Source organism: Felis catus, chromosome B1 (genome assembly GCF_018350175.1).
Source record: "Felis catus isolate Fca126 chromosome B1, F.catus_Fca126_mat1.0, whole genome shotgun sequence".
Lineage (NCBI taxonomy): Eukaryota > Metazoa > Chordata > Mammalia > Carnivora > Felidae > Felis > Felis catus.
Window position 1 is genome coordinate 31,494,698 of NC_058371.1, and position 25,796 is coordinate 31,520,493.

Below are 25,796 nucleotides of genomic sequence, written 5' to 3' on the forward strand. Positions count from 1 at the left end.
TACAGCAGAATGTCACTCAGCCCGAAGCTGGAAGAATATCTTGTCACATGGATGAACCCTGAGGACATTACACTAAGGGAACTAGCCAGTCACTATAGGACAGATACGTAAGATTCCATTTACAAGTCAAATTTACGGAGACAGGAAGTAGAAGGGGGGCTGGTGCCTGGGTGGCTCAGTCGGATGAGTGTCTGACTTCCGCTTAGGTCAAGATCTTGCAGTCCGTGGGTTCGAGCCCCACGTCAGGCTCTGTGCTGACAGCTCGGAGCCTGGAGCCTGCTTCGAATTCTGTGTCTTCCTCTCTCTGCCCCTCCCCTGCTTGAGCTCTGTTTCTCTCTCTCTCTCAAAAATAAACATTAAAAAAAATTTTTTTAATTAAAAAAAAAGGAGAATGGGGATTGCCAGGGCTTGGGGGTAGGAGGGACTGGGGGGTTGGTGTTTAATGGGTACAGAGCTTCAGTGTGGAAAGATGACAAGTTCTGGGGATGGGTGGTGAAATGGTTGCACAACAATGTGAATGTACTTAATGTCACTGAATGTATATTTAAAAATGATTAAGATGGGGGCACCCGGGTGGCTCATTCAGTTAAGTGTCCGACTCTTGATCTTGGCCCAGGTCATGATCTCACAGTTCGTGAGTTCGAGCCCCACGTCAGGCTCTGTGCTGACAGCTCAGAGCCTGGAGCCCGCTTCAGATTCTGTGTCTCCCCCTCTCTCTGTCCCTTCCCTGCTCATGCTCTGTGTCTCCCTCTCTCTCAATAATAAATAAACGTTAAAAAAAATTTTTTTAATAAAATAAAAGTAAATACAAAGTGAAAAAATAAAAACAAAAGTTGCCCCCAGCTGTTGTGACTTTGAGAAGAAAACGAAACCAAATATTCTGTGAAGATCTACAAGATCTAGATCTTTCCTCTGGTAAACAGACTTCCATCCAAGCTGATTTTTAAGAAACATTCGTGGGGCGCCTGGGTTGCTCAGTCGGTTAAGCACCCGACTTCGGCTCAGGTCATGATCTCACAGTTTGTGAGTTCAAGCCCCGCATCAGGCTCTGTGCTGACAGCTCAGAGCCTGGAGCCTGCTTCGGATTCTGTGTCTCCCTCTCGCTCTGACCCTCCCCTATTCATGCTCTGATTCTGTCTCAAAAATAAATAAACATTAAAAAAAAAAAAAGAAAAAGAAACGTTCTTAAGTAAGAAAGGGTCCAATAAGCTGATGTTGCAATTCTCACCCTGGCATTTCAGAGTCCTTGCCTCCCGAGGCACCAGACCAAACATCCCTGCCTGACATCCATCACAATGGTAAACAACTGTACTGACAACCTTCTAGTCTTGGAGTTTAATTCAAGCCACCTGGGGGTGCTGGACGCTGCCCGGGCTCAGTGGCTCGGGACATCCCAACCCTTCTCTCTGGCCAGGCAACAGTTGCTATGGTGACACTCTCGCCTGATGTGGATTCGATTCAGTTTAAGTATGGAAAGCTAAACCCTTTAAGACTCTGTATTCTCAAAAGCGAGAAAGGTCAAGGGCTACTTCTTTTCTTTTAGGTGGAAACTTTGTGCCAGAAAGAATCTTAGGATATCTAGTCCAATACCCTCATGTGATTTTTTTTTTTTTTTTAACGGAGACTCATGAAATTTAAGTAATTCCCCAAGGTCATATGGCTAATGCGAGGAAGACACACTAAACCCAAGACTCCAGAGTTTCATTCTGGGCGTTTTCGGCCGTATTCACGGATACCTACCGTATCCGCACCTAGAGACTTCCCTCCTGCTATTTTACCCACAGCGGTACTCCTGGGCTTAGAAGTCTCAGAACCCGAAAGCAACAGACGCTCCCCTGACAGTTAAGATCCCATGAAGCCAAGAGGTCACCCTAGGAGTCTAGTCTCTAGCCAAGCTCAAGAAGACCCCAGAAGATGAAGTGACTTGGCATTAGCACCTGAACTCCCAAGGTCCCTGTGGACAGAAGGGTCCCAAAGGCACCCTGAGGTAGTCCGGGTTCTTCCAGCCTGCCTGGGAATCCTCCAGGGCCCAACCCCTGGAATCCTACTCCCTGAAATAGTCCCCTGGCATGAAAAAGACCTTTCAGGTTGTCCCAGAGCCTCCTCACCCTCAAGTCTATCCTGATCCTCGTGGGTTTGCAGGAAGAGTCCCCCACTCGGCATCCTGGGCACCTCCTCCCCCCGCCCATGACGGTCCAGAATCCTCACTGGGACAGGCGTTCTTATCCTCTGAGAGCAAATCAGTCCCATGGCCTCAACTGTCCAACCTGGCTGGGCGCAGTTCCCTCGAACCAGTAAGCTGTGTGCAGTTGTCACACAGGAACCGGTCCCCCTGGTGAGGCTCCGTCCGGTTCTCCCATCAATGAAAGCTTCTGTTGCCACGCTGGGTTTGGCTGCCTCCAGTGGGCACCAGCTGCAGCCCCACCGTCTCTCCTCGCAGGCATGGAGGAGAGGCACAGAGGGGTCTGCAAGCGCTATTCACAGAGCTCTCCTTCAGAGAGCTGTGCCGGCTCGTGTACCGAAATGGAAATATCCCCGGAGGTGCCGGTCAGCATAACCTACCGTGGTCCTTCACCAGGGCCTCTATCTCCTCCTGGATGCCCTTATGCCACTCCGTGATGTCCACGTGCAGAGAGTAGTCACAGCAGGACTTGCTGTCAGCCCACTCCCTCCACTGGTCGAAGGCTGCCAGCAGGCTTGTCCCGGGCTCGGGCACGACATGGTCAACTAGAAAAGAACAAACATTTGTCGTCATCAACAGAAGGCTCGAGGGCCACGGGTCAGCAGCAGTTTTCCCGTCTCAACCTTGCATAAGGCTTCTTGGGTCCACAACCGAGATGGTGATCTCTACAACCAGCTCCTAAGAATCCACTGAAACCAACGGACTCCCCAAGAGGGAGAAAGCAGAAAGCAGAAACCTTGGCATGGCACAATTACTCCCACGAAACCACGCATGAACTGCCCGGATCTGATTGCCCGGCTCAGAGCCCCTGAAAGCAGGTACCTCGGGACATCTCACGGACAATGAGTCCTTACGGACAATGGCAGTGTCAGATGGCCGGCCGGAGCTGCCAAACCTTTCCGTGTGGCGATAGCTGGCTGTGAGGCGCCCCCCACCAGACGGCAAGGAACTCGAAGATGCTGGACCCTCGCCACGCAGGCTGAGGCTTTCAAAGCTTCCCCAGCGTATCCGATCTCTCGTCGGCGCTCATATTTCTGCAGCATAATACCACTTTGTAATGTAAGGGAGATCTTTTCGTCTTAAGAGTTCAAAGCGTCTTTTAAAACAGTGGTTATTGTTATATAGTTATTGAGTTGGGCTGAGATGGAAGAAGGGGGGCTCTGGACTCCAGGTGAACTGAGTTTGTCTCCTGGCTCCACTACCTGCCAGCAACGTGCTCTTAGGGAAGCTACTCAATCGCCACTACCCTAAATTTCTGTGCTGGTTTAAAATGGGGATATTAACTGCTGCACACGTTTGTTGTGAGGATTAAAGGAGACAGCCTATCTATCGATCTTTTGTCATTCCCCTATTTAAATCTTCTAGTGGTCTCCCCTTAAGATAAAGATTAAAGTCCCCAACAAGGTCTGCAAGATTCTGCCCAGCCTGGCCCTTGCCCCCTCTAACAACATCACTCTGGATCAACTTCCCTTTGCACTCTGGTCTCCTCCAACCGCATGGGCTACCTTTCAGTTCCTGCTCCCTTCTGCCACAGGGCCTTTGCACAGGTAGTAATATCTCTAAGTCTCAGACAGCTCTCGCCCAGTTACCTTGATGAAAAGAGGGTTACCAGAACAATTATTACCCATCTTCTGCACAGAGACACTAAAATATGCACTGCAATGACTTGTCCACGATCAAATCAAACTTGCGCAACAAAAAAAGACAAAACGCAGGCCTCTTGACCCCTAAAGCAATGAATCATTCTTCTAAATAAAATATTAGGTTTCCTACACCCAGGTAAGTAGTTCTCGGCTAAGAAAATGCCAGCCCAGGCAATGCCAGTGAGCTCATATTTCTGAAATGGATCAAATCTTGCAGACGCTGCTCAACCGTCATCAACCGAGCTTGGTTTTGTACGTCTCAAAAATGTGCACATCTGAGCTGAATTGTCTTTTGATGAAATGTCCTTTTTTTTCATCAGTAGCCGTGTATGTAATTAAGCGCCTAGCTGGTACTGTAATACGTTTAGTGTTATCTAAGGAAAGCAATGAGGATGTCACACTTGGGATGCAAGTCAGTTCCGTCTGTAAAATGCTAACAGAAACCCTGGCAAAACAGTTCCAATTTTCTTAAACTGTGCCCCACCCCGCACCCCGCAAAAAAGGAGGAGGAGGAAGAGGAGGAGGGGCAGGAGGAGGCAGAAGACAAGGAGGAGGAAAACAGAACTTTGCTGCAAATACAGTTTGGGCAGAATCTCCCTAGTCACGCCCCTGGCTTCGTCGCTTGCCCCACTGAACCAGCCTGCACAGGCAGCCGGAGAGACGGATCTTGTCAAATCTTTCCCCAGATCCTGCCACTCTGCCGGTTAATCCTTCGGTGGCTGTCCAGCACCTTAGAGCCAAATTCAAACTCCCCCCTTGGTCCTGTGGATCCAGTCTCATCTCTCCAACACTCTCTTGCCCCTCCCCCTGGCTCATCCCCGTCGGCCCCCTGCCATTACTTGAGCTGCCCAACTCCACCCGACCTCCGGAACTTTCCACCAGCTGTCTTCTCTCTCTGGACACCCATTCTCTTGGCTCTTTGCTTGGGCATCCCTGCCTCCCCCTCACTGGCTGAAGGTCACCATCCCAGCGTGACACCCTCATCCGCAGTATTTCTGCATCCATCCCCCCTAGTTTGCTATCTGACTCCCCCACGAGGATGTAAACTCCCTCGGAGGAGGGACTGAGTGCCTGGATCGAGGAAGTGCTCAACAAACATTTTCAATAAATGAATACATGTTCCCTTCCAGCTCGCATGCCTCCCTGCAAGATCAGGTCAAGCACCAAAGGAGGTGCTCTCCTGGGAACGTGACCAGATTTTCCGGCTCAGCCTCAAGCATATGTAAGGAGGTCTGGTGCTAAGCTACTCAAACCGGAGTGTGTTTAAGAACTCTCTTGAGAGCTTATTAAAACACAGGTTCCTGGGGCGCCTGGGTGGCGCAGTCGGTTAAGCGTCCGACTTCAGCCAGGTCACGATCTCGCGGTCCGTGAGTTCGAGCCCCGCGTCAGGCTCTGGGCTGATGGCTCAGAGCCTGGAGCCTGTTTCCGATTCTGTGTCTCCCTCTCTCTCTCTGCCCCTCCCCCGTTCATGCTCTGTCTCTCTCTGTCCCCAAAATAAATAAACGTTGAAAAAAAAAATTAAAAAAAAAAAAAAAAAAACAACACAGGTTCCTGGACATCCCCAGAGTTTCAGATTCTGTAGGTCTGGGCTGGAACCCGAGAATTTGCATTTTCTTAAAGCTTATTTATTTTGAGAGAGAGAGAGTTGGGAAGGGGCAGAGAGAGAGGAAGAGAGACAGAATCCCAAGTAGGCTCTGCACTGGAAGCGAGGAGCCTGATGTGGGGCTCGAACTCACGAACCATGAGTTCCTGCATGCCCTGAGCCTAAGTCAGACACTTAACCGACTGAGCCACCCAGGCGCCCTGAGAATCTGGTTTTTAATCATCTCTCTTGGAGCTGCTGGGTCTGCCTTGGATCACTGAGTGCAAACCTTTTCCCATTTTCTTCTCCAAGCACCTGAACTCACTCATGCCCATCTTTACCCCGTTTTACTACACAACAGCATTGCCACTTACAAAAAAACATCAGGTTCCCTGGCTGGAATAATACCGTAGCCTCCCTCCATGTCCAAAAAACAGCTCCTAGGGTTACGAACTCTTGAAAACTCAGGATACAGACAAAGCTGAGAGCTCCAGGGAAATAAACATGTTTCCTCTAAAAACGAATGACACTCAGAAACGTGTCCATGGAAAGCCTCCTCATGTTTTCCCACGGTCCTTTCCCTAGGAGCTCTCTCCTAGGAAGAGCTGCCCCAGGGCACAGGGCAGAATGTCATCCTCACTTCCGGAGGGAGCAGAGATGACCCACTGGAAGACACAAGCCTGCAAAGGATTTGCCTGGAACTCTCAGGCCTTGTCCCCGGTGATTTCCCTAAGCTGTCCCTGCAAGAGCCTGCTGGCTTTTGCCTCGCAGCTGACTTTTTCCCCTTGTGTAAGACGTGAGGGGGAGCTCATCAACCCAGCCCTCCACCAGGAGGTGAAAAGAGAATGACCCTGGGATCCAAGAGCTCTGGGCTCCGTCCCGGTTCTGGTGGCACCTCTGCCCTGCTGTGTACACTCCACGGGAGCTCGATTTCTGCATATACAAAACAGGGGCACGAAAGTACACGCCGTGCAGGGCTGCAGGAGGGTGAAGGAAGCATGGATGAAAGCACCTGGAAAAATGTCTGGCACGCACTGAGTTTTCACCCCCCAGGGACGAACACTCAGAAACACCCTGTGGTTTCCGTGGGAGGCCCATGAATCTGGTTTATGAGAGAGCCAAGAACATGCCCCGGGGCAGTGGCCTGAACTCAGAACTTACAACCAGCAGCCGAAGTGCTCGCATCTGCAAGACACCAGCCGTTTTCAAAGGATGATTTTTACTTCGCTTAAAACCTAAGACCCGACATTTTTTTAGCAGCTTTACTGAAATGTGATTCACATACTGTGCAATTCACCCATGTAAGCCGTGCAACTCAGCAGTGGGCTAGTCACAGAGCTGTGCAACCATCACCAGCCTCGAATTGGAAAACCCCGTTCCCATCTGCCGCCCTTCCCCATTCCCAGCCCCAGGCAACCACTAATCTGCTTTGTGTCTCTGTAGATTGGCCCTTTTCGGACATTTCGTGTCAATGGAATCATACAGCATGTGGTCTTTTGGGTCTGGCTTCTTTCACTCAGCAGGTCTCCAAGGTTCATTCCTGGGGGAGCATGTATCAATACTTCATTCCTTTTTGCCTTGAGTGGTTTTGGTATCTTATTTTACTGTTTTTAATTTAATTTTTTTTTTTTTTTTTTGAGAAAGACAGAGCATGAGCAAGGGAGAGGAGCAGAGGGAGAAAGGGGAGGGGGGCAGGAGAGAACCTTAAGCAGGCTCCACGCTAAGTGTGGAGCCTGACATGGGGCTCGATCCCACAATCCTGGGACCAGGGATTACGACCTGAGCTGAAAGTAAGAGGCAGTCAGTCAACTAACTAAGCCACCCAGGCACCCTGGTATCCCATTTTTATGTTTACTGGATATTGGCAAGGTGTTATACAACACGGTAAAGGAGCTGGACCTTGAAATTCAAATACAGAACTCCTCTGGAGTTTGCAGTGTTTAAAAGACCCTATTTTATTTTTAGCTTCTTACTTTGAGGTAATTGTAGATTCACCTGGAGTTGTAAGAGATCCTCAGAGCCTCCGCCCAGTGTCCCCCAGGGGTAACATCTTGCTTAACTTCAACACAACATGACAACCAGGAAGTCCACATTGACACAATCCAAGACCCCAAGTTTTCCAAAGGACAGCAGTTGGGGCTTCTGATCAGCTCCAGGGGGGCAGCAATATCGAAAACACACAGACATACCACCGCTGGCCCTGTTCAGGGAATTAAAGTGGCTGAGCAGGAACCACCTCCCAAAAGTCCGCAGGGGGTAAGCAGGTGGAGCGGAGAGAAGAGGGGGACCCCAGCTGGGGCCCCCTCTGGCTCCAGCCTCTCTGAAGCCTCACCCACAGTCGCACGGAGGCCCACCTCTAGACACCCCGCTTGGTCAGTACACACGGCACCCTGCACCCCGCACGCCAGCGGTATTTACTCTATCGGAATTGCCCATCTCCTGCCTCGCATTCCAGAATCATCCTGACTCATTCTCTAGTCCCTGCACTTAGCTGCATGTGCGTCTGCCTCTCCCTTTCTCATCCCAGATGAATCAGGGGACTTGAATTAAAAGCAAGCCATCAGGGAGACGACGACACAAACCACTGCTGGCTCATCTCTGTGGCATCGAGCTGGCATCTACTCAGCAAAATGCCGGGCGACCTATTCAGCAGAGAATGCCTTTTGCTGGCGGAGAGATGAGAGCCTTTGGGAGCCCCCGGGTGCGCCAGCTAGGAGAACACGGTTTTATTCTTGGGGGGATAAAAAAAAGCAGAAAGGGAAGAGAAAGCACCTGTCCCTGGAAGCGTCAGGGGTGCCCAGAGGAGAGGTAGTGGAGGAAAGACCAGGGTCAGACCCCCCGAGTGCCTGGCCCGCTCTGCCCCTTACTCATCGGTGTGGCTCTCTTCACGACACTCCTCTTCTCTGGGCTTCAGATCCCTCCTCTATGGAGCCCATACTAGTACCTAACGCCCAGGGTTCCAGAGAGGTGTAAGCGAGCTGCCATGGGAACTCCCGGGACGAATGCCTGCTACAGAGCCGCGCCCAATAAACACCAGCAGGAAGACAGTTACATGCTCCTCTATAAGGAAAACTACCACACGTAAACCCCTTGTGAAGTATTTCCGTGCCTCTAATGCACATGCGGACAGGGCTCCCTACTTGCCTGCACAAATACACTTGCTTCTCCGACAGTGCAAAGAAGCATTCTCCTACGGGCTGAACTACCTAGAAGGTCTGTGCCTGATTTTCTTATCTACAAGCTGGTGACGATAACACAGCTGGAGTGCTCAGTAAGATGGGGTTCATAAAACAACAAAGTGCTCTTCCAATATGAGCACCGTCATTCACTTCCTCTTCCCTGCGTCCCCCAAAGCATCCAGCAGGAGGTCCAGCATACAAAAGACTCTCAATAGGCACAGGAGAGACCAAACATCATACACTCCTCTGGCAAGAAAGGCCTTGGCCAACTCAGTACTGGAGCACTGAGAAACCCCTTCCTCTGAGGGGCCCAGCCATGCAATCTGAGAATCCCCAGCATTCCCTGGAAAAGTCCTAGGCACACACAGCTCTCCTGTCGTCTGCCAGAAAGACTCACTATGGCTGGTTTTTAAATCCCAGCCTTCCTGAATGCCGGGCAAGGGGACCCGCCAAAGTGACTACCTTTAACGTAAGTATAATCCACATACTTCAGAATGGGAGTATTAGTAGGAGTGCCTGGGTGGCTCAGTTGGTTAAGCGTCCGACTCTTAATTTCAGCTCAGGTCATGACCATGGTTCGTCAGTTCAAGCCCTACATCGGGCTCTACACTGACAGCAAGGAGCCTGCTTGGGATTCTCTCTCCCTCTCTCTCTGCCCCCTTCCCCGCTCATGCTCTCTCGTGCGCTCCCTCTCTCTCAAAATAAATAAATAAGCTTAAAAACATGGGAGTAATAGTAAAAATAATTAACACTTATCAGACACTTCCTATGTCTGGTACGATTTCATCCATCTTTCGTGGTTTACCTCGTTGACTCCTTACATCAGCCCCCTTAAGGTCGGAGCCAGTGGTGGCCCCAGTTTTCAGTTGGAGAAGCAGAGAATAGTGGGGTTACGTGACTTGTTCATGTTACTTAAATCGCAGAGATGTATACAGAAGGTCTGCAACATTCAGACCATCTGTGCTTCGGCCAAGCAAGGCCCTGGGAAGAACTCTGGAAGGTGGTCAATAATGTGGTCTTAGCCGGTACAACTGTTGGCTGGCAGAGGTGACCCCAGGACGTTTGACTCCAGAGCCCCTACTCTTAACTGCCTCTGCTCAAGAGTGGACAGGGAGGTGTGGATCTCTGAGAAGTAAAATGCAGTCTTAGCCCTTTAATATTTTATAACTACAGCATGTAGTTCAGTAATTCAATTAACAGAAAACTGCATCATCAGCCTGACATGTGCAGGAATATAAACTCATGCCCCTCACTGCCTGAACCTGGAGGCACCTGAAGAATTCCCTTATTTCTCTCTTGGCCAAACTCTCTTTCGTGAAATCTTGCTTTTAAAACAAAGCAAATATATTCACATAAACCAAGCTCAGCCATGATTAATTGTTCGGCATCCAGCGATCACTGCTAGAATCATTAAGCCAGAGGCCGGAGGGAATAAGGGCCGAAGCAAGATCCAGTAAAAAATATTTATAAAACAAGCAAACAACCTCTTACGTGATCTGATGATCGGCCAGCTTCAGAGGGAACAGAGACAGAGGATACAGACCATACCCTTAAAATGGTTAAAGTCTAGTTTGGAAGAAAAAGTACATTGCAGGGTGCACGGAGGAAATGACCTTGCTCGACCCTCCTGCCTACTACACATTCCCACCCTTGCCTTCCCACCAAGCTCTGGAAAGAGCGGAATGCTGTTGATGCCCCATGCTGTCACCTCCCATTCGCTTCTGCACGGCTCCACTGAGCCAATACCCCCCGAGCGAGCTCTCAATTCCTCTCATCCCCTGGGGACCACCACGGCCTTCCACGACCTTGGGGCGTGACTGTCCGCAGCGGCCTGCTGCCCCGTGCCCGCCCCAGCTTCCGGACAGCGCTCCGCGCGTCTGCTGCTGCTTCTCTGAATAGTCGTCCCCTGGTTCCTCTTTTGCCCCAGCATTTTCAATGCTGCTGTCCCCGGGAGCTCTGTCCTACTTCATTAAATTCCACTCACATTTCTGACATTTATTCAAAAGGTCCTGAGCCGGGCATCTGAACAGCAGACCCTTCTCCAGCTGGCCTGCACGGGGCCTCCGATTTCTTGCTCTTGTCTCTTTTCCTCTCTCATTCCCCCCAGCCGTGTCCTCTCTTTCCTCCCCCACCCCCACCCCACCCCCATCTCCTTCCTCCTCCTTCCTCCGCTTCCTGCAGTCGTCCTGGGGCTCAATATTCGGCGGGCGATGGATGTGGGGACTGGGACTCTGTTCACTCTCAGGCAAATCCCGGGATAAGCAACTGGGAGCAGCAGCCTGTGGTCTACGAGCTACAGCACCCGGAGGCAAGAGTTTCACTTGCAGGGTTCCTTCTGCCACATGAAGGAAGCAGCGGGTGGGTACCAGGAGCTTCCCACACCTGCAGTCCACGCCTCCTGCCCACGGATTTCCCTTCCTGTGGCCTATGCCCACCAGAATGAGACAGCCATTCCTTCCAGGCTGCCGGCAGATCACCCTGGGAGCCCAGGAGTCTGAGCTGGAGTCTGAGGGTGGGAAAGGAGAGGCAGGGAGCGAGGCACAGAAGGCCCAGCTTCCACACCCAGCGTTGTGCCTGAAGACGGTCCTGGGAAGACATCCTTAGCTTTCTTCCACTTTCCCCCTTTAATGCAGGCATAACCAGAGCTCCCCATGTTAGAGAAATATATCCACCCCTCTGGAAGTATTCTTCCAAGGGAATGGGACAATGGAACCATGGTACAACTTCGTATCACCGTTTGCATCATTTGATAGCAGTAATACAACCTCACATGGGCACAGCTTCCCAGCGATTTACAAGGTGCTACCACAAGCCTTATCTCACTTGATGCTTACAGTAGAGAGGCAGACACGTTCACGATGCTGGCGCCACAGACGGGGGGCTGTGGCCAGGAGCCTTGCCTGCAGTCATGCAGACACAAACTCACAGAGCTGGGGTCCAAACCCACTTTGTTTTACAGCCTTTACAGCCTTGACTAACCACCACCTTCTTGGTGTTTCTACGAACACCACTCACCTCAACTCTTCAAACCTAGGCTTTTTTTTAGTATCGAAAACACAGGCAGGTTCACTTAAGTGCACAGCTAATGACCTAGACACAGAAGGAAATGGCCAATGTGAGCCGGTGACAGTCAATTTGGGATGTCAGATAAAAAGCTTGTCAAAATGTCAGCACCTCATAAAACCCCTTTCTGTGAGGCTTGGGGTAGCCTGCAAATGGCCTAGCATGCACATGGTATGTGAGATCAAAGGCCAGGCTAATGAAATCTGTGTGTGGGGACGAAGGGTCATTTATAATCTGTAAAACCTTTAAGAGTGGCAAACCACATGGGGCGCCTGGGTGGCTCAGTTGGTTAAGCGTCCAACTTCGGCTCGGGTCATGATCTCACAGTTCGTGAGTTCGAGCCCAGTGTTGGGCTCTGTGCTGACAGCTCGGAGCCTGGAGCCTGCTTTGGATTCTGTCTCTCCCTCTCTCTCTGCCCCTCCCCCACTCATGCTGTCTCTCTTTGTCTTAAAAATAAATAAAACATTTAAAAAAAAAAAAAAGAGTGGCAAATTACACAATGAGCAGAAATTGTCTCCCTGACTTAGAAAGAGCAGACAGGGAGTGACTGGGAGAGCCTGAGAGCCCATCGGTAGGCAGTATGGGGTCAACCTTCCCCGGAAAGGCCCATCAGAGTAGACCAGTGGCCTTGGGGAGCCCCACATCTGCTCTGGTGGTGTGGAGCCTGCTTGGAATTTTCTCTCTCTCTCTCTCTCTCTCTCTCTCTCTCTCTCTCTCTCTCTCTGTCTCTCTCTGTCTCTCTCTCTCTGCCCCTACCCTACTTGCTCTTTCTCTCTCTCTCCATCTCAAAATAAATAAATAAACTTTAAAAAAAAAAGGAAAGAAAGGATGGCCCTAAGCTGTGTACTGCCTACAGAGAAGGTTCCATCAAACCCTGAATGGTGAGAACAAATCTGCAGAAACACTGCTTAGCCACCAGGAATGCACAAAGAACTTGGATTGCTGACGCACAAGGATGCTTCCAAATGCCCATGAGCCTGTCTTGTTGATATAGGCAAGTCCAGCAGATTCGACATGAGGAGATCTTATTGGCTCAAATTAGGTTCAGATCCAGGACGCTTAGAAATTGTTCTGTCTTCTTACCAATGAGGAATCTGAGTCCCAGGGAAGCGTCAAGAGTTGCAAAAAGATACAGGAGATGTAGTAGTACCAGAATTAATCCTAGGTCTGAATCCAAAAGCTTACTGTTTCCTTTCCTTTTTTGTATATATAAAAGGAGAAAATACTACCTATAATCCCACCATCCTAACAGTGACCATGAGTCTTTTTCTGTGTCATCTTCTAGACCTGTCTTGTGCATATATTTTATATGGGGATAATCACAGCACACACTCACTTTTTTCTTAATACCGTTAATACCACGTTGTCTTACAGTCTTCATGGTTCAATTTTTATAAGCACTACTTGGTAGGGGAGGAGGGAAATCTGCTATAACTTTCTTAACCATTCCCCCGTGTTGAACCTACAGACTGCTTCCAGTCTTCCTCTATTACATAATGTTCTCGTGAACACATTCTCGCAAATACCTTTCTGCCTCTTCTAAGTGCTTTTCACTGGAGAGGGTCCTAGAGCTGGGATGAACGATGGTTCTTCATACAGATGACCAGGTTGCATTCCAAAAGTGTCACCAGTTCACGCTGCCACCTAGCAACCCATCGAGATGTCCCCCCAGCCAATGCTGGTATTTTCATTTTATTTGCTTACTATGTAAGGGGGATGAGAAACAAAGCTCTTTTCACTATACTAAGCCGTCTCTCTGTTTCAGATAAATGGCCACCTTCCAAGACCCAAATAGGGAACTGAGTAATACACGAGAGACCAGAACAACCAGCTGTACAAAGAAGTTACTGACGATTTAACAAGAACATGATTAAATGGCCACGTCCACCATCTTAGCTCTGGTGCCCCCCAACCCTCCTTCCAGCTTTATCATGAGAGCCTAAGACAACTCCCACTAAGGCTGTCTTGCTAAGCATCTGAGATGGAGACAGGAGATGGGAGGCAGAGCTGGAGACAGCCCAGGCCCCCAGACCCCAGGGGCCTAGAGAGAAGTCACGCTTTGTCTCCACGTATGTTTGCCGAAAGACAGACCCTGAACAGGAAGCTCCATCCCCAAAGCACGATGATGAAATCGTGGCCCAGGGAGAAGGCAGGGAGAGCCAAAGGTGAAAATCCCAGCCAAATTCATTAGAATGCAAAGCTTCAAACTTCAGATCCATGGAGGATGTCTCCAAGAGATGTTGAAATCATTGGCTAAGAGTGGGAGAGGGTTCTGTTTCTTGTAAGTAGACAGGCATTCTGAGTCTGAAGAAAGGCCAAGGGTATGGCACCCCCTATCCCTGCACCAGCGGGAGAACCACAGGGTTGGCTTCAGGCTAGCGTTTTGATCCTGCAATTCCTCAGAGCATGGTGAAGTCCAGGGGAGTGACTCCTCCCTACACGGTTCCACAGGCCCTGCGGCTCGCAGGCTCTCAAATGCCCCGCTCAGACAACTGGCCCTCGGCAGCCCAAGCGGGGCTCTCGCTCATGAAGGAAATGTTAGGGAACCAGGAAATGCAGTGTTGGGTGCGAGTGGTCTCTGATGCTGTTAAGCGTCCAGGCCGAATGTGCTGGAAACACGGTGTGATGGAAACCCACAGGCAGTGCACTGCTGAGGTACAGAGCTCACTTGTCTGGGGTTGAATCTCCGGCCCCGCCACTGACTAGTCCTAGGACCTCAGGCAAGTTATTTAACCGCCCCTCCCCAGTGCCTCCGTTTCCCCATCTGCAAAATAAGAACAGCAACAGTGACTACTTCCTAGAATAGGGGTAGAAGCGTGAACTCTGAGCTGGCACCCCAACTCTACTATCCACTAACTATATAACCTTAGCAGCCTTCCTCTTCTCTGGGCCTCAGTTTTCTTACTCGGAAGGAGATAATAACAGCACCCGCTCACAAGGCTGTTACGAAATGGTATTTGTAAAGGGGCTTATAACAGAGCTTGGCACAGTAGGTCTTACATAAGCATTTGTTAAATTAAAAGCAAAATAGGATTGTCTTGAGGATAAAAGGCTGCTTGACCCAATTCCTGGCACGAAGTCAGTCTTCCTTCAATGTTCAATTTTACTTAGAGGTATCACAAAAGGGGGTCAGGGCTTGGGGCACCCTAGGGGCACAGAATCCAAGGGCATTCTTCAGTGCCCCGTGTGGGCCAGGGGCCAGGGGCCAGGGACCAGGGGAAGGGCTCGGTGGGGTCGGCTCAGGTAGAAAACCCACTGAGGAGTAACAGGTTATGAGAACAGACAGGATAAAGGCGTCATTGAGAGGAGGCCCGAGGCTCCCGGGGTCACAAGAAAGAACAGCCCAGAACTTTAAGTCTTTTGCATAAAACTAAATAAGACCAAGATAAGCAAAACAAATCTGTCCTGTTTACACAGCAAGTAGGCACAGGTTGTAAAATGCAAGACAGTAAATGCCAGCACAGGAGGAATCAGAGACCCTCTTTCAACCAACATAAATAAATATAGACTTTTCACCTCCCAGGGAACCTCTACCCAATCAGAACAGAAATCACAAACTAATCACCATTATGAGCGTTCCCCTAATTCCTATCACAAGCAAAGAAACCTGAGCCTATTCTGGAAACATCACTTCAGTTAAATCTCCCCGCAGGCTTTTTAAAGCATTGAAACAATTTATATATTCAAAATCCCCCAGGGATACGGGCACCACAGGCTGGGATCCAGGATCTGGTTCTCCCATGTCAACTTCTGGGGAGGAGAGGACCTAGCAGGTGAACTTTGTAAGGGCTGGTAGCCAAGGCAGCCCGAAGGTCTGCCGATTTCCTGAGCAGACCCCTTCCATCAGCCCCGTTTTCCAGACACTATAGCCTGGGCACCAGCCGGATGACCCAAGAGGGTGTGCGTGCACATGCATGTGTGAGTGTGTGCATAGGCATGTGCGTGCATGTGCATCTGCACGCCGGTGCGCGTGTGACAGGGACAGAGGGGCTGGAGGGGAGTTCCCTCCACCTCCCGGGGCCTTCAGGCTGCTTTAAGGAAATGGAGACGTCCCTGTTTTCACCACAAAGGCTGCCATAAAGTCAAATCCAGACTACGAACAAATTACAGAAAGAATGCAGGAAAGTAAGGAGCAACAGGGACCCTAGGGGCCAGGGAACGACAACCTCAAGGGTGTCTGTGTGGGTCCTGGTCAGACTCTGCTCCGAGGAGCTCCACCTCGAAAGAGGGGCGGCAGCTGGCTGCGACAGACCCAGATGAGGTGGCTGGGGAAACATGTGAGTAATGACACTTCCTCTGTTTGTCTCAGCTTTTGGTTGCCCGGGGCTACCGGACCACAGATTCAGTGCTGGCTTGCCAAAAATAAGAGATTACAGGGCTGTGTGGAACATCGCAAAAACATAAAAGCCCCACTGCAAGGCTTTCACGTGCAGAGCGGGTTTGTCTCCGTTTTCCTTCCTGCTGGTCCCCTGTTGGGAAGGGAATCCAACTATAAACTCAAGGACCTGCAGCTTCCTTATTACGGCCCAACAGAAACCCGTATACTCGCATACATAATGGGTAGAACTATGTCAAATGCTACAGCCAAAGACCCAAGGTCAAGGACAACAACGGAAAAAACAAGAAGCAAATTAAAGAAACAGGGTCATGTTTACATTCCTATTCAAGTAGATAATCAAACAAACCCCATGATCTGATTACAATCACCTTTCTGAGGAAATGTGGCCCAAAATAAAAGATGTCATGCTCACAACTACTGTATTTCAGGGCATCGTTTATGGGCACACGCCAAATAATATAATAAAGACAACAAGAGGACCTAGTTCAGATAAGAAGTGATGTGTGCTCGGGACTCTAATTAGCTGACGAGCAACTAATCCACCTTGTACAAAGCTGCTGCGACAAGAGTCTCACTGTGCCTGAAAAAGAACATACCGGCTATTGGATGGCAGCTCAACCTAGAAGCAAAAGCATGGGGCGCCTGGTGTCTATTCTGTTTATTCCAGTTTTGCACAACTGTCTTCCTTGCATCCCCTCCAAAGAAAGTTGGGCAGGGAAGGAAGAGTTGGTGATGTCATATGTTGACTGGGACCTATCTAGAGCCAACATAATTGACGGGTGTTTTCCTCCTAGGAACCTGGACTGAATTCAAAAACACAGCATAACATCTCTGGAGTCTGAACCATGGTCATTGTATCATCATGTGCTCCCCATCTCGGGCGGAGAGCTAACGGTTCAATGGGTCTTTTTCCCCTAGTTGGTTAATAAGACTCTGAATAACGGCCAATGTATCTGGACAATGAGGTTTAAGCCCGATAAGGGACCCAGCTGTTCAGGGAGCCTGTCGTTAAACCCTATCACCGTGTGGGTAGTTGAAAGTTCACAAACGCCAGCCTGCGCCACGGTACATAAAATCCAAACACTTCCTCACATTATGTTCTCTTCCTCCCCAAGAACGACAGGGGTGAGAGATAATAACCCAGATGCAAAGGAGCGTTCCAAGGAAACTTTTCTTTTTATAAAATTCCTTTAAGTGCAAAAGTACTTAAATGCCAAAAACCTGGAAAACAAGAAAGAATTTAGGAAAAACCCAAAATTTTCCGTTGTTCCATCATCCAAAGAAAATACATGTCTGATGTATGTCTACCCAATCTTTTTTCCTACCCACGTACACACCCACTTACGTATTCTTTACAAAAGTAGTATCCTAACTCTACAGTATATAAGTTATATTTTAATAAAGCTCTTTTAAAAAAGAAGCTCTCTTTAGAAAGTATCAAATCGGGATATAGGGATCACGGTCTACTTTTCTTCTATCGATATGTTGTGAGCATGTTCGTATTCGTAGATATTTTCCACAATAGTTTTTAATGACTACATAACTACCTTTTCCTTGAGATGGCTATCATTTACTTAGCCAACTATGTATTTCGCTCATTTAGGTTTTTAATCTTTTCTCATCAAACATAATGTTACAGTGAACACCCGTAGAGCAAAACAAGGCATACTGATAATTCAGACTCAAGGGGTATGAATATCTCTTGCTTATAAATTTGCAAGGCCCTGGTTAGATACGGTCTCACTCCCCTCCAGAAAGGCCAGATCAGTGGAAGCACCTAGCAGGCACTTAGGAGCGCCATTTCACCACAACCTAGTTAACAAGGTATTACTTCCTTTCACTATTTGAAAATTCAGTAGACAAAAATTAGCTCAATGTTATTTTAATTGGTATTCTGTATTACTCATTCAAGTTGAACATTTTCCCTTAAGTTTTATGGTAGAATTATTTCTTCGTTTGCGCATACCATGTTCATACCCTTATTTTTTCTATTAGTGTTCATATTTTTATTGAAATGTTAACTTTTCATATTCTATTTTACTTCTTTCTCTCTCTCTCTCTCTCTCTCTCTCTCTCTCTCTCTCTCTCTCTTTTTAAGTAGGCTCCATGACCCCTTTGGAGCCCAATGCCTGAGATCAAGACCTGAGCTGAGATCAAGAGTCAGACGTTTAACTAACTGAGCCACTCAGGCACCCTTAAGATTCCACACTTTAAATGCATCAACCCTTTCTCGTATTTTTCAAATCTAATTTCCTACTTCTGGTGTTTCTTTTGACTATTTTACTCTGATGATGTCTTTCATTTCTATGTTGTCACGTGTCTCTGTCTTTTCTGATTCTACCTCTATCTAAAGCATGGGACTCTTCATCTGTATTTTCTCTGGTTCTCTCTTGACTTTGTTGCTTAAATTTAACTTGAACCATCTGAAAGGTATTTGGATAGAGAATGTGAATAAGGAGTTTACTTTTCTCTATTTTTCAAGTGGTTAACTATGCCAGCATAATACTATGACTGTGCCATCATTTCACCATGAGCTTGAAATGTTCCTTTTTTCACACAAATACCTATAGATTGTCTACTTTACCTTACTGACATTGATGTCTCTCCTAGAATAGTGCCATATCACTTTAATTATGACATGTGTATAGCTTTTTAAATATCCCATTAAGTATGGCTTCCTGCCCTTCTTCATTATGTGCTTTTAAAATATGTTCTTGGCTTTTAGGGTTTGTTGATTCTTTAACCCAAACTTCAGAATCATTCAGTCAAGTGTCAAAAAGCCAAAATACTCTTTGAGGTTTTGGTTGGAATCACACTGAATTTATAGATTAATCTCTAAAGAATATGTTCCTTTACAGAATTAGGTCTTTCTGTGCATCAACATAGCATTTTTTTTTAAGTCTTTTCTCAAGTCCCATATATAAGAATGTATTCTTGTAATCCCGTTATTTTATATTTTGTACAGCTATTGTGAATGGGATTCTTAAATTATATTTTCCAGTTGGTTACGTCTGGCATATGAGAAAGCTGTTACTTTTGAATACATATTTTTATTTTTTCACTTTATTAATTTATTTTGAGAGAGACAGGACGCGCGCGTGTGCGCCCAGGCACAAGCGGGAGGAAGAGACAAACAGAGAATCCTAAGCAGGCTCCACACGGTCAGCACAGAGCTCGGTGCGGGGCTCAATCCCACAAACCCAACAAACTGTGAGATCATGACCTGAGCCAAAATCAAGAGTCGGATGCTTAACCAACTAAGCCACCTAGGTACCCCTTGAATACATAATTTTAAACTGGTCATGTTAATAAGCTTTCTTCTTAGACCCAACATTTTCTTCAGTTAATTCCTTTGAATATTTAAGACCACCTAACAAATAACAATCATTTTATTTTTCCTTTCCAATATTTTTACCGCTTATTTTTCTTGTCTTATTACATTGGCTAGGACTTCCAGAACAATGTTATATAATAGAGATAGTAACTGGAATTCTGGCCTCTTACTCAGCAGGGAGGGAAACACTGAAGTATGTGCTGGGCAGGCACTAGTGCTCCTGCCCAAGTTCCATGGCCCAGAGACCTGAGGCAAAATGAAACTTCAAAGCAAAGAGAAGAGAGCAGTTTCTACACACTTTCCCCAACCGGACAAAAATGCCTTTGAGAAACACAGAAGATACTGGATTCTAAAACAGACCGAATGAATAAATGCAAGACTTGACAGGGAGGGAATTAGAATGGAGATGGTCAGATGTCAGACTTTTCCTGGGTCCTGCAGTGAAGCAGTGTCAAAGCACAGTGGCCACGGAGCCCAAGGAGCAGCCAGCAGCTGATTTCCTAGGTCTGGGCTTCCTCTGACTCTCTCCAGAGAAGAGAGATGTGTTCTCTCACACATTCATTCACCTCTATCCCCAACTAGGCCCATTTCTCACCCCCCACCCCCAAGAAGCCTTCTAAGACCATCCAGATGGAAGCTGTCCACTTGCCCTTCAGACCTGGCAGAGTACTTCTCTGGCTTTCACCTCCTCCCTGGCATAATTTCCAAGACACAATGACACCGCACTATCCACATCTGGCCATCTGACTCCTCACTCAAACTCCATACAATTGCCCCCAAAGACCTCCATTCAGTTAAAACAAACTGCTCTCAGGGAAGAGTAGTTACAGAATCTCACTCAGCGCCTGCCTCTTCCTACCCCCATACATTAGCGAGGATCTCCGTCCCCTGGTCCTCAAGCAGAAGGCATTCTTGAAACGTGAACTTAAAGGAAGGAGGCTAGCAACCACAGTCAGGTATTCTAGTAACAGTAAGAAGTAAGGGAGGCCAGGAAGGGAGGAGGCAGGGAAATGATGAAATGGAGACAAATACTCCCAACAGCTAGAGACCATTTGTGGGAGTTTTTAAAAGCCCAACACTTTTGCAAGCAGCACAATGCTCTAACACAGATTCAAAACAATAACGTGGGGGGGGGGGGGGGGGAGGCGGGAACTAACCTTGAGGCATTAAGACTTTAAATTATGTTCCACTCCCTTCACTTAGAAGGAAACAGGCACTATCCCTGAAGAGGTTTTTTTGTTGTTGTTGTTGTTTTTTAATACACGAGAACAACAAAGAATATTTTCTTTTATTTTCTCCTACTTTACTATTACTTCTTAAGTAAACTCTATGCCGAACGCGGGGCTCAAACTCATCACCCCAAGATCAAGATTCACATGCTCTACTGACTGAGCTAGCCAGGTGACTTTGAAGAGGTATTTTTCATCAAAATAGTTAAAAGTGCTTTAGTTTTAAAGGGTAAATTTTTCAGGAGGGTGGAAGGGGCCTTTCAGAAAGGATGGAATTAACATTTATCATGTGCCAAACACATGCTCGGTAGTTTATATAATCTATCAAATATAAGCCGTACCGAAACCTTGAAACATCAGAAAACTGTGGCTAAAAATTACCATATGATTCAGCAATTCCACTTCTGGGTGTATATCCCAAAGGATTAAAAGCAAGGACTGGAACAGATACTTGTTCAGAGAAGACTGCTCACAATAGCCAAGAGGCGGTGACAATCCAAGTGTCCATCAACAGATGAGTGGATTTCAAAATATGGAATATCCATACAATGGAGTATCATTCAACCATTAAGAGGAAGGAAACTCGGACGCAGCCAGCAACATGGATGGACCTTGAAGACATTATGCTGACTTCAATAAGCCAGTCACAAAGAGGCAAACATGTACGATCAACAATTCATAGTCAAGTTCATAGAGTCAGAAAGTAGCACAGTGGTTGTAAGGGGCTGTGGGGAAGAGGACCAGGGAGTTAGTATTTACCAGGTATAGAGTCTCTGGGCTGCACACTTAAAAATGGTCAAAATAGGGGCACCTGAGTGGCTCCGTCGGTTGAGTGTCCAACTCTCGGTTTCGGCTCAGATCACTATCCCAGGATCGTGGGATCGAGCCCTGCCGAGTGTGGATCCTGCTTGGGATTCTCTCTCTCCCCCTCTGCCCCTCACTCACCCCCCTCTCTTTCCCTCTCTCTCTCTATGTGAAATAAAATTTGTGAAAAATGGTCAAAATGGGGGCGCCTGGGTGGCTCAGTCGGCTGAACATCCGGCTTCAGCTCAGGTCACGATCTCACAGTTCGTGAGTTCGAGCCCCGCGTCGGGCTCTGTGCTGACAGCTCAGAGCTTGGAACCTGCTTCAGATTCTGCGTCTCCCTCTTTCTCTGCCTCTCCCCTGCTCACACTGTCTCGCTCTCTCAAAAATAAATAAACATTTAAAAAAAAAGGTTTTTTTAAATGGTCAAAATGGTAAACCTCAAGCTACGTATGTCTTAGGGAAATTTAAAAGAATAAATTAAAAAAGAAGGAAGAAAGGAAGAGAAAGAAAACTGTGGCTCAGACACACAAAAAGTACTTGCTCAGCTGGTATGCAGTGAAGGCAGAACTCAAACACCAGGTGGCCAAACCCAGAGTCCCTCCCAGCATCACACCTCCCTTAGGCCATGCCCTGCCCCTAAGGCAGCAACTCCTGAAGACCTACCCTCGCACAACAAGGGTTTCCCATCAGTGTCCCGGTCCTGCCCTCGAGGAACTGACTCTCCACCACCCGCAGTCCCTCAGCATTGCCTGGGACAGGACTTGGTTGGGTTTTGAGGCAAACTGGAAGGGAACGGAGTCTGGAAAAAACAGGGGGCAGGGGCTCCCCTGCGGCCTCAGAGGTCAGTGGCAGCACTCCTGCCCCAACAGGATGCTCTCACACGACACCCCTCCCCACCAGCCTCCCCTCCCCACTCCCCTTCCTTCTAGACTCCCCCCATGTCCTTCCTGCTGGAACTTTTTTTTAATACCCAGCAATACTGGTTTACTTGTAAATTCTAAAGGGTGCCAGCCTCTTACTCACCGGCTCCCACGTGCCTCGATCCGGTCATGCATGCCTCGCTTTTGGCTGGACACCTCCTCCTGCTGCCCACCCCACAATCGGACTCCAGGGCAAAATCCTGGCCTGCCTTCAAGCCTCGGCGGAAGTCTCCCCCTGACCCTCTCAGGCAGATTTTAAAGATGTCTTCTTCTCAGCTGCCCCCTGAACCTTAGTGTAGGGGCTACCACATTATATTGTTAAGCTTTTATTTGTTGGTCTCCCCGATGGCCTGCGAGTTCTTTGAGAATGGAAACCCTGCCCGCAGTCTGAATGCTGAGACCAGTACCTACCGCGCAGCAGAATGAACATCAGCTGAACGGATGAATGAACAGGGTTTTCTTAGCAGTGGAAACCACGGCGCTCATTAACTTTGTTTAAACAAAGCAATAGCTGCGACGGCACTGAGAAAGTGACCACATCCTTCTCGTTATCACTCTCCGCCAGCCCACATCAATCGCGGCCTCCGCAGTCGAGCACAATACCATCAGTTCTCAGATGGAGCAGGTGCACGTTGATACTACGTCAGAAACATCCAGAGAGCGATGAGGGAGCCGCCCCAAATCCAGCGCGCGCACTGAAACCATGTTCACACGCCTGATGTCCCCTCGCCCGATGACAGAGGCGGGCAACATCCCACCAGGACGAGCCTGCATTCCGCCTTGTATTAGTTGGGTGGCCTTGGGCAAGTCACTTAACCTCTCTACTCTGCAGCTTTCTCGTGGGAAATGCCGGGGAAGGGCTGGGGGCGCGGGCGTTTCCCACCCCGTCTTACAGATTGTGAAAAGGAGGGTCCCAGGGGAGAGCAGTTGTGCGTAAAGGGCTCTGTAACTGTAAATGCAGAAGGTAAACTATCTTCTTAATCTAGCCTATGGAGAGGGGGGATGCCCATCCGAGGCAGGAATGGACTGGCCTGGGAGATTCCCAGGTCTCCCCGGGCCTGGCGGGCTTAGGAGCCTCTGCCAGGTTCCCTCCCTGGCACAGGGTAGTTTACCTGCCCACCCCACCATAAAGCAGAATGAAGGATGGTCAAAAAGGCAGCAAAACAGGACTCACTCTGGGCCAAAGGGTGAGATAAGAGCCAATGTGGAGGGGGCAGAGGCAGTCACTGCAGCCAGCCAGGCCAGTGAACCCCAAAAAGAGAATTTCAGAGGCCGTTGGGTGGCAGGGCTGCTTTTCTGTTGTATACGTGATTTCTGTTACCTGTCTCATCTCGATGAGCATTCCTACACTTGTCACATCAGATGCCCCTCTGCAAGGCTAGGAAAACACACTCAAAACCAAGTTCTCACATCACAGATCAAGATGAGCGTGACTAAGGGTCAGTGAGCAAGCGGACCGGCCTTAAAATAAAGCCTAAAGTCAAACCACAATGACCTACGACCTCACTCCCCACCCCGGTGGCTGTGACCAAAACAACGGACAGTAACGAGCACTGGCAAGGATATGGAGAAACCGGAGCCTTCCTACAAGGCTGGTGGGAAAGGAAAATGGTGCCGCTGTAGAAGTTTGGCAGGTCCCCTGAAAGTGAAAGATAGAATTAGCATAAACCCCAGCAACCCATCTGCTGGATATACACCCAAGGCAAATGAAAACATATGTGCACACAAAAACGTGTCCACCAAAGAACATTATTCATTTCGCAATAGCCGCAGAGTAGAAACAACCCAAATGCCGTCAAGTGGTCAATGGATAAGCAAAATGTAGTATATCCATACAATACACTATTATTATTCGGCCATAAAAGAGAATGAAGTGCTGATCCATGCCACAACACGCATGAGCCCTGAAAACATCAGGCTAAACGAAAGAAGCCAGACACAAGAGGCCACATATTACACGATCCCATTTATACGAAATGTCCGAATCCACAGAGACAGAGAGTAGCTGAGTATTTGGAATGAGCTGGGGGTGGGGCATAGCTGCTAACTGCTATGTGGTTCCTTTCGGGGAAGTGAGAATGTTCTGACTTCAGGCGGGAGTGATGGCTCCACAATTCTATGAATACACTGAAAACCACTGAATTGTACACCTTAAAAGACTAAGTTTTATGGCATGTAAATTATTTGTTGTTGTTTTTTTTTTAACGAGTCAGTATAGTTTGTGTAAGCCAACATGCGCATACACACATAAATAACGAATGGATTAGTTAATTAATGAATAAAGCAAGCTTGAACTAATGAGACTATTACCTAGCATCTTTTCTCCTAGGGGGAAGCAGAACGGATAGGCAGTTCTTTTTTTTTTTTTTTTGCAAATTGCCTTCGAGACAAAGAGAATGCGGAGAAAGCCAGGGTCAAACCAATCCATGAGGAGGGAACCCAATCAAGAAAATAATGTTTTCTGGCACAATCCTGGATGGAAAACCCATCGGTTGCTAGAGGCCACCTTTAATTGGCAAGGAGACAATGGAAATAAGGGATTTATGTCATAGAAACAGAAATGTTGTGCAGAACGTGGTTTCTGGATCATCTGACTCTCAGAACGAAGACAGAAAAGTCATATGCCTATTCGCTCAAGCCAAAGGCAGCAGAAATACAGTTGAATAAAAACTTTCCATCTCCCTACAGACAGAGAATCTATTTCTTTTTTATTTATCAGCTTTTCCAGTCTGTCTTTCACTAGGAGGCCTTGCCATTTAATGAAAATCTACACTTCACTGCAAACAGGAATAACACCTTCTTCAGTTAGTCTCTGGAAAGTAAGCTTTTTCCTAGAGATGAGCTTTGCACGGTAGAAAAGATTCTCTTCGTCAGAAGACTGGGTGAACTTCCACCTGCACTCACTGTTGGTAGTGAACTAAAATGCACACAAGACACACGGATACAGATATAAACACGCACCATGGGACAGAGGTCACAGGAATCATCTCAGTCCCGCCCACAAGGACACACCCCCTCCCAGGCTTTGGTTTCCCTGCGGCAACACGAAGAGACAGCAATAAACAATCTCTAAGGGGCGCCTGGGTGGCTCAGTCAATGAGGCGTCCAACTTCAGCTCAGGTCATGATCTTGCAGTTCATGAGTTCGAGCCCCGTATTGGGCTCTGTGCTGACAGCTGAGAGTCTCTGGACTGCTTTGGATTCTGTGTCTCCCTCTCTCTCTGTCCCTTCCCTGCTCACACTGTCTCTCTCTCTCTCTCTCAAAAATAAATAATAATAATAATAAACCATTAAAAAAAAAAAAAACAATTGCTAAGTCTCAGACACAGCCCTCACCTGGAGCTTGCAATCAGGTGTTGGACTACCATTCATCCCCCAGCAACTACGATTTTAATATTAAAATGTTAACCTGCCCTTTGAGCCAACCGTGATTGAAAAGTACCGTTTTCCAATAAACACGTGGGTCTGTTTCTAGAATATAGGAGAGGAAACGATCAGGTGTCTTAAAACACAGCAAAA

The 25,796-nt window shown here is 48.0% G+C and overlaps 1 protein-coding gene across 2 annotated transcripts in view; it reads right to left on the bottom strand.

Annotated features, from left to right (window-relative positions):
• Positions 1 to 25,796, bottom strand: part of DPYSL2 (dihydropyrimidinase like 2) — a 130,777-nt gene that overhangs the window by 26,348 nt on the left and 78,633 nt on the right. For both annotated transcript variants that reach the window (XM_011281434.4, XM_045055359.1), the window contains exon 4: positions 2,563 to 2,727. In XM_011281434.4, the coding sequence (XP_011279736.2) occupies positions 2,563 to 2,727 (165 nt within the window). The remainder of the gene's footprint in view (positions 1 to 2,562; positions 2,728 to 25,796) is intronic.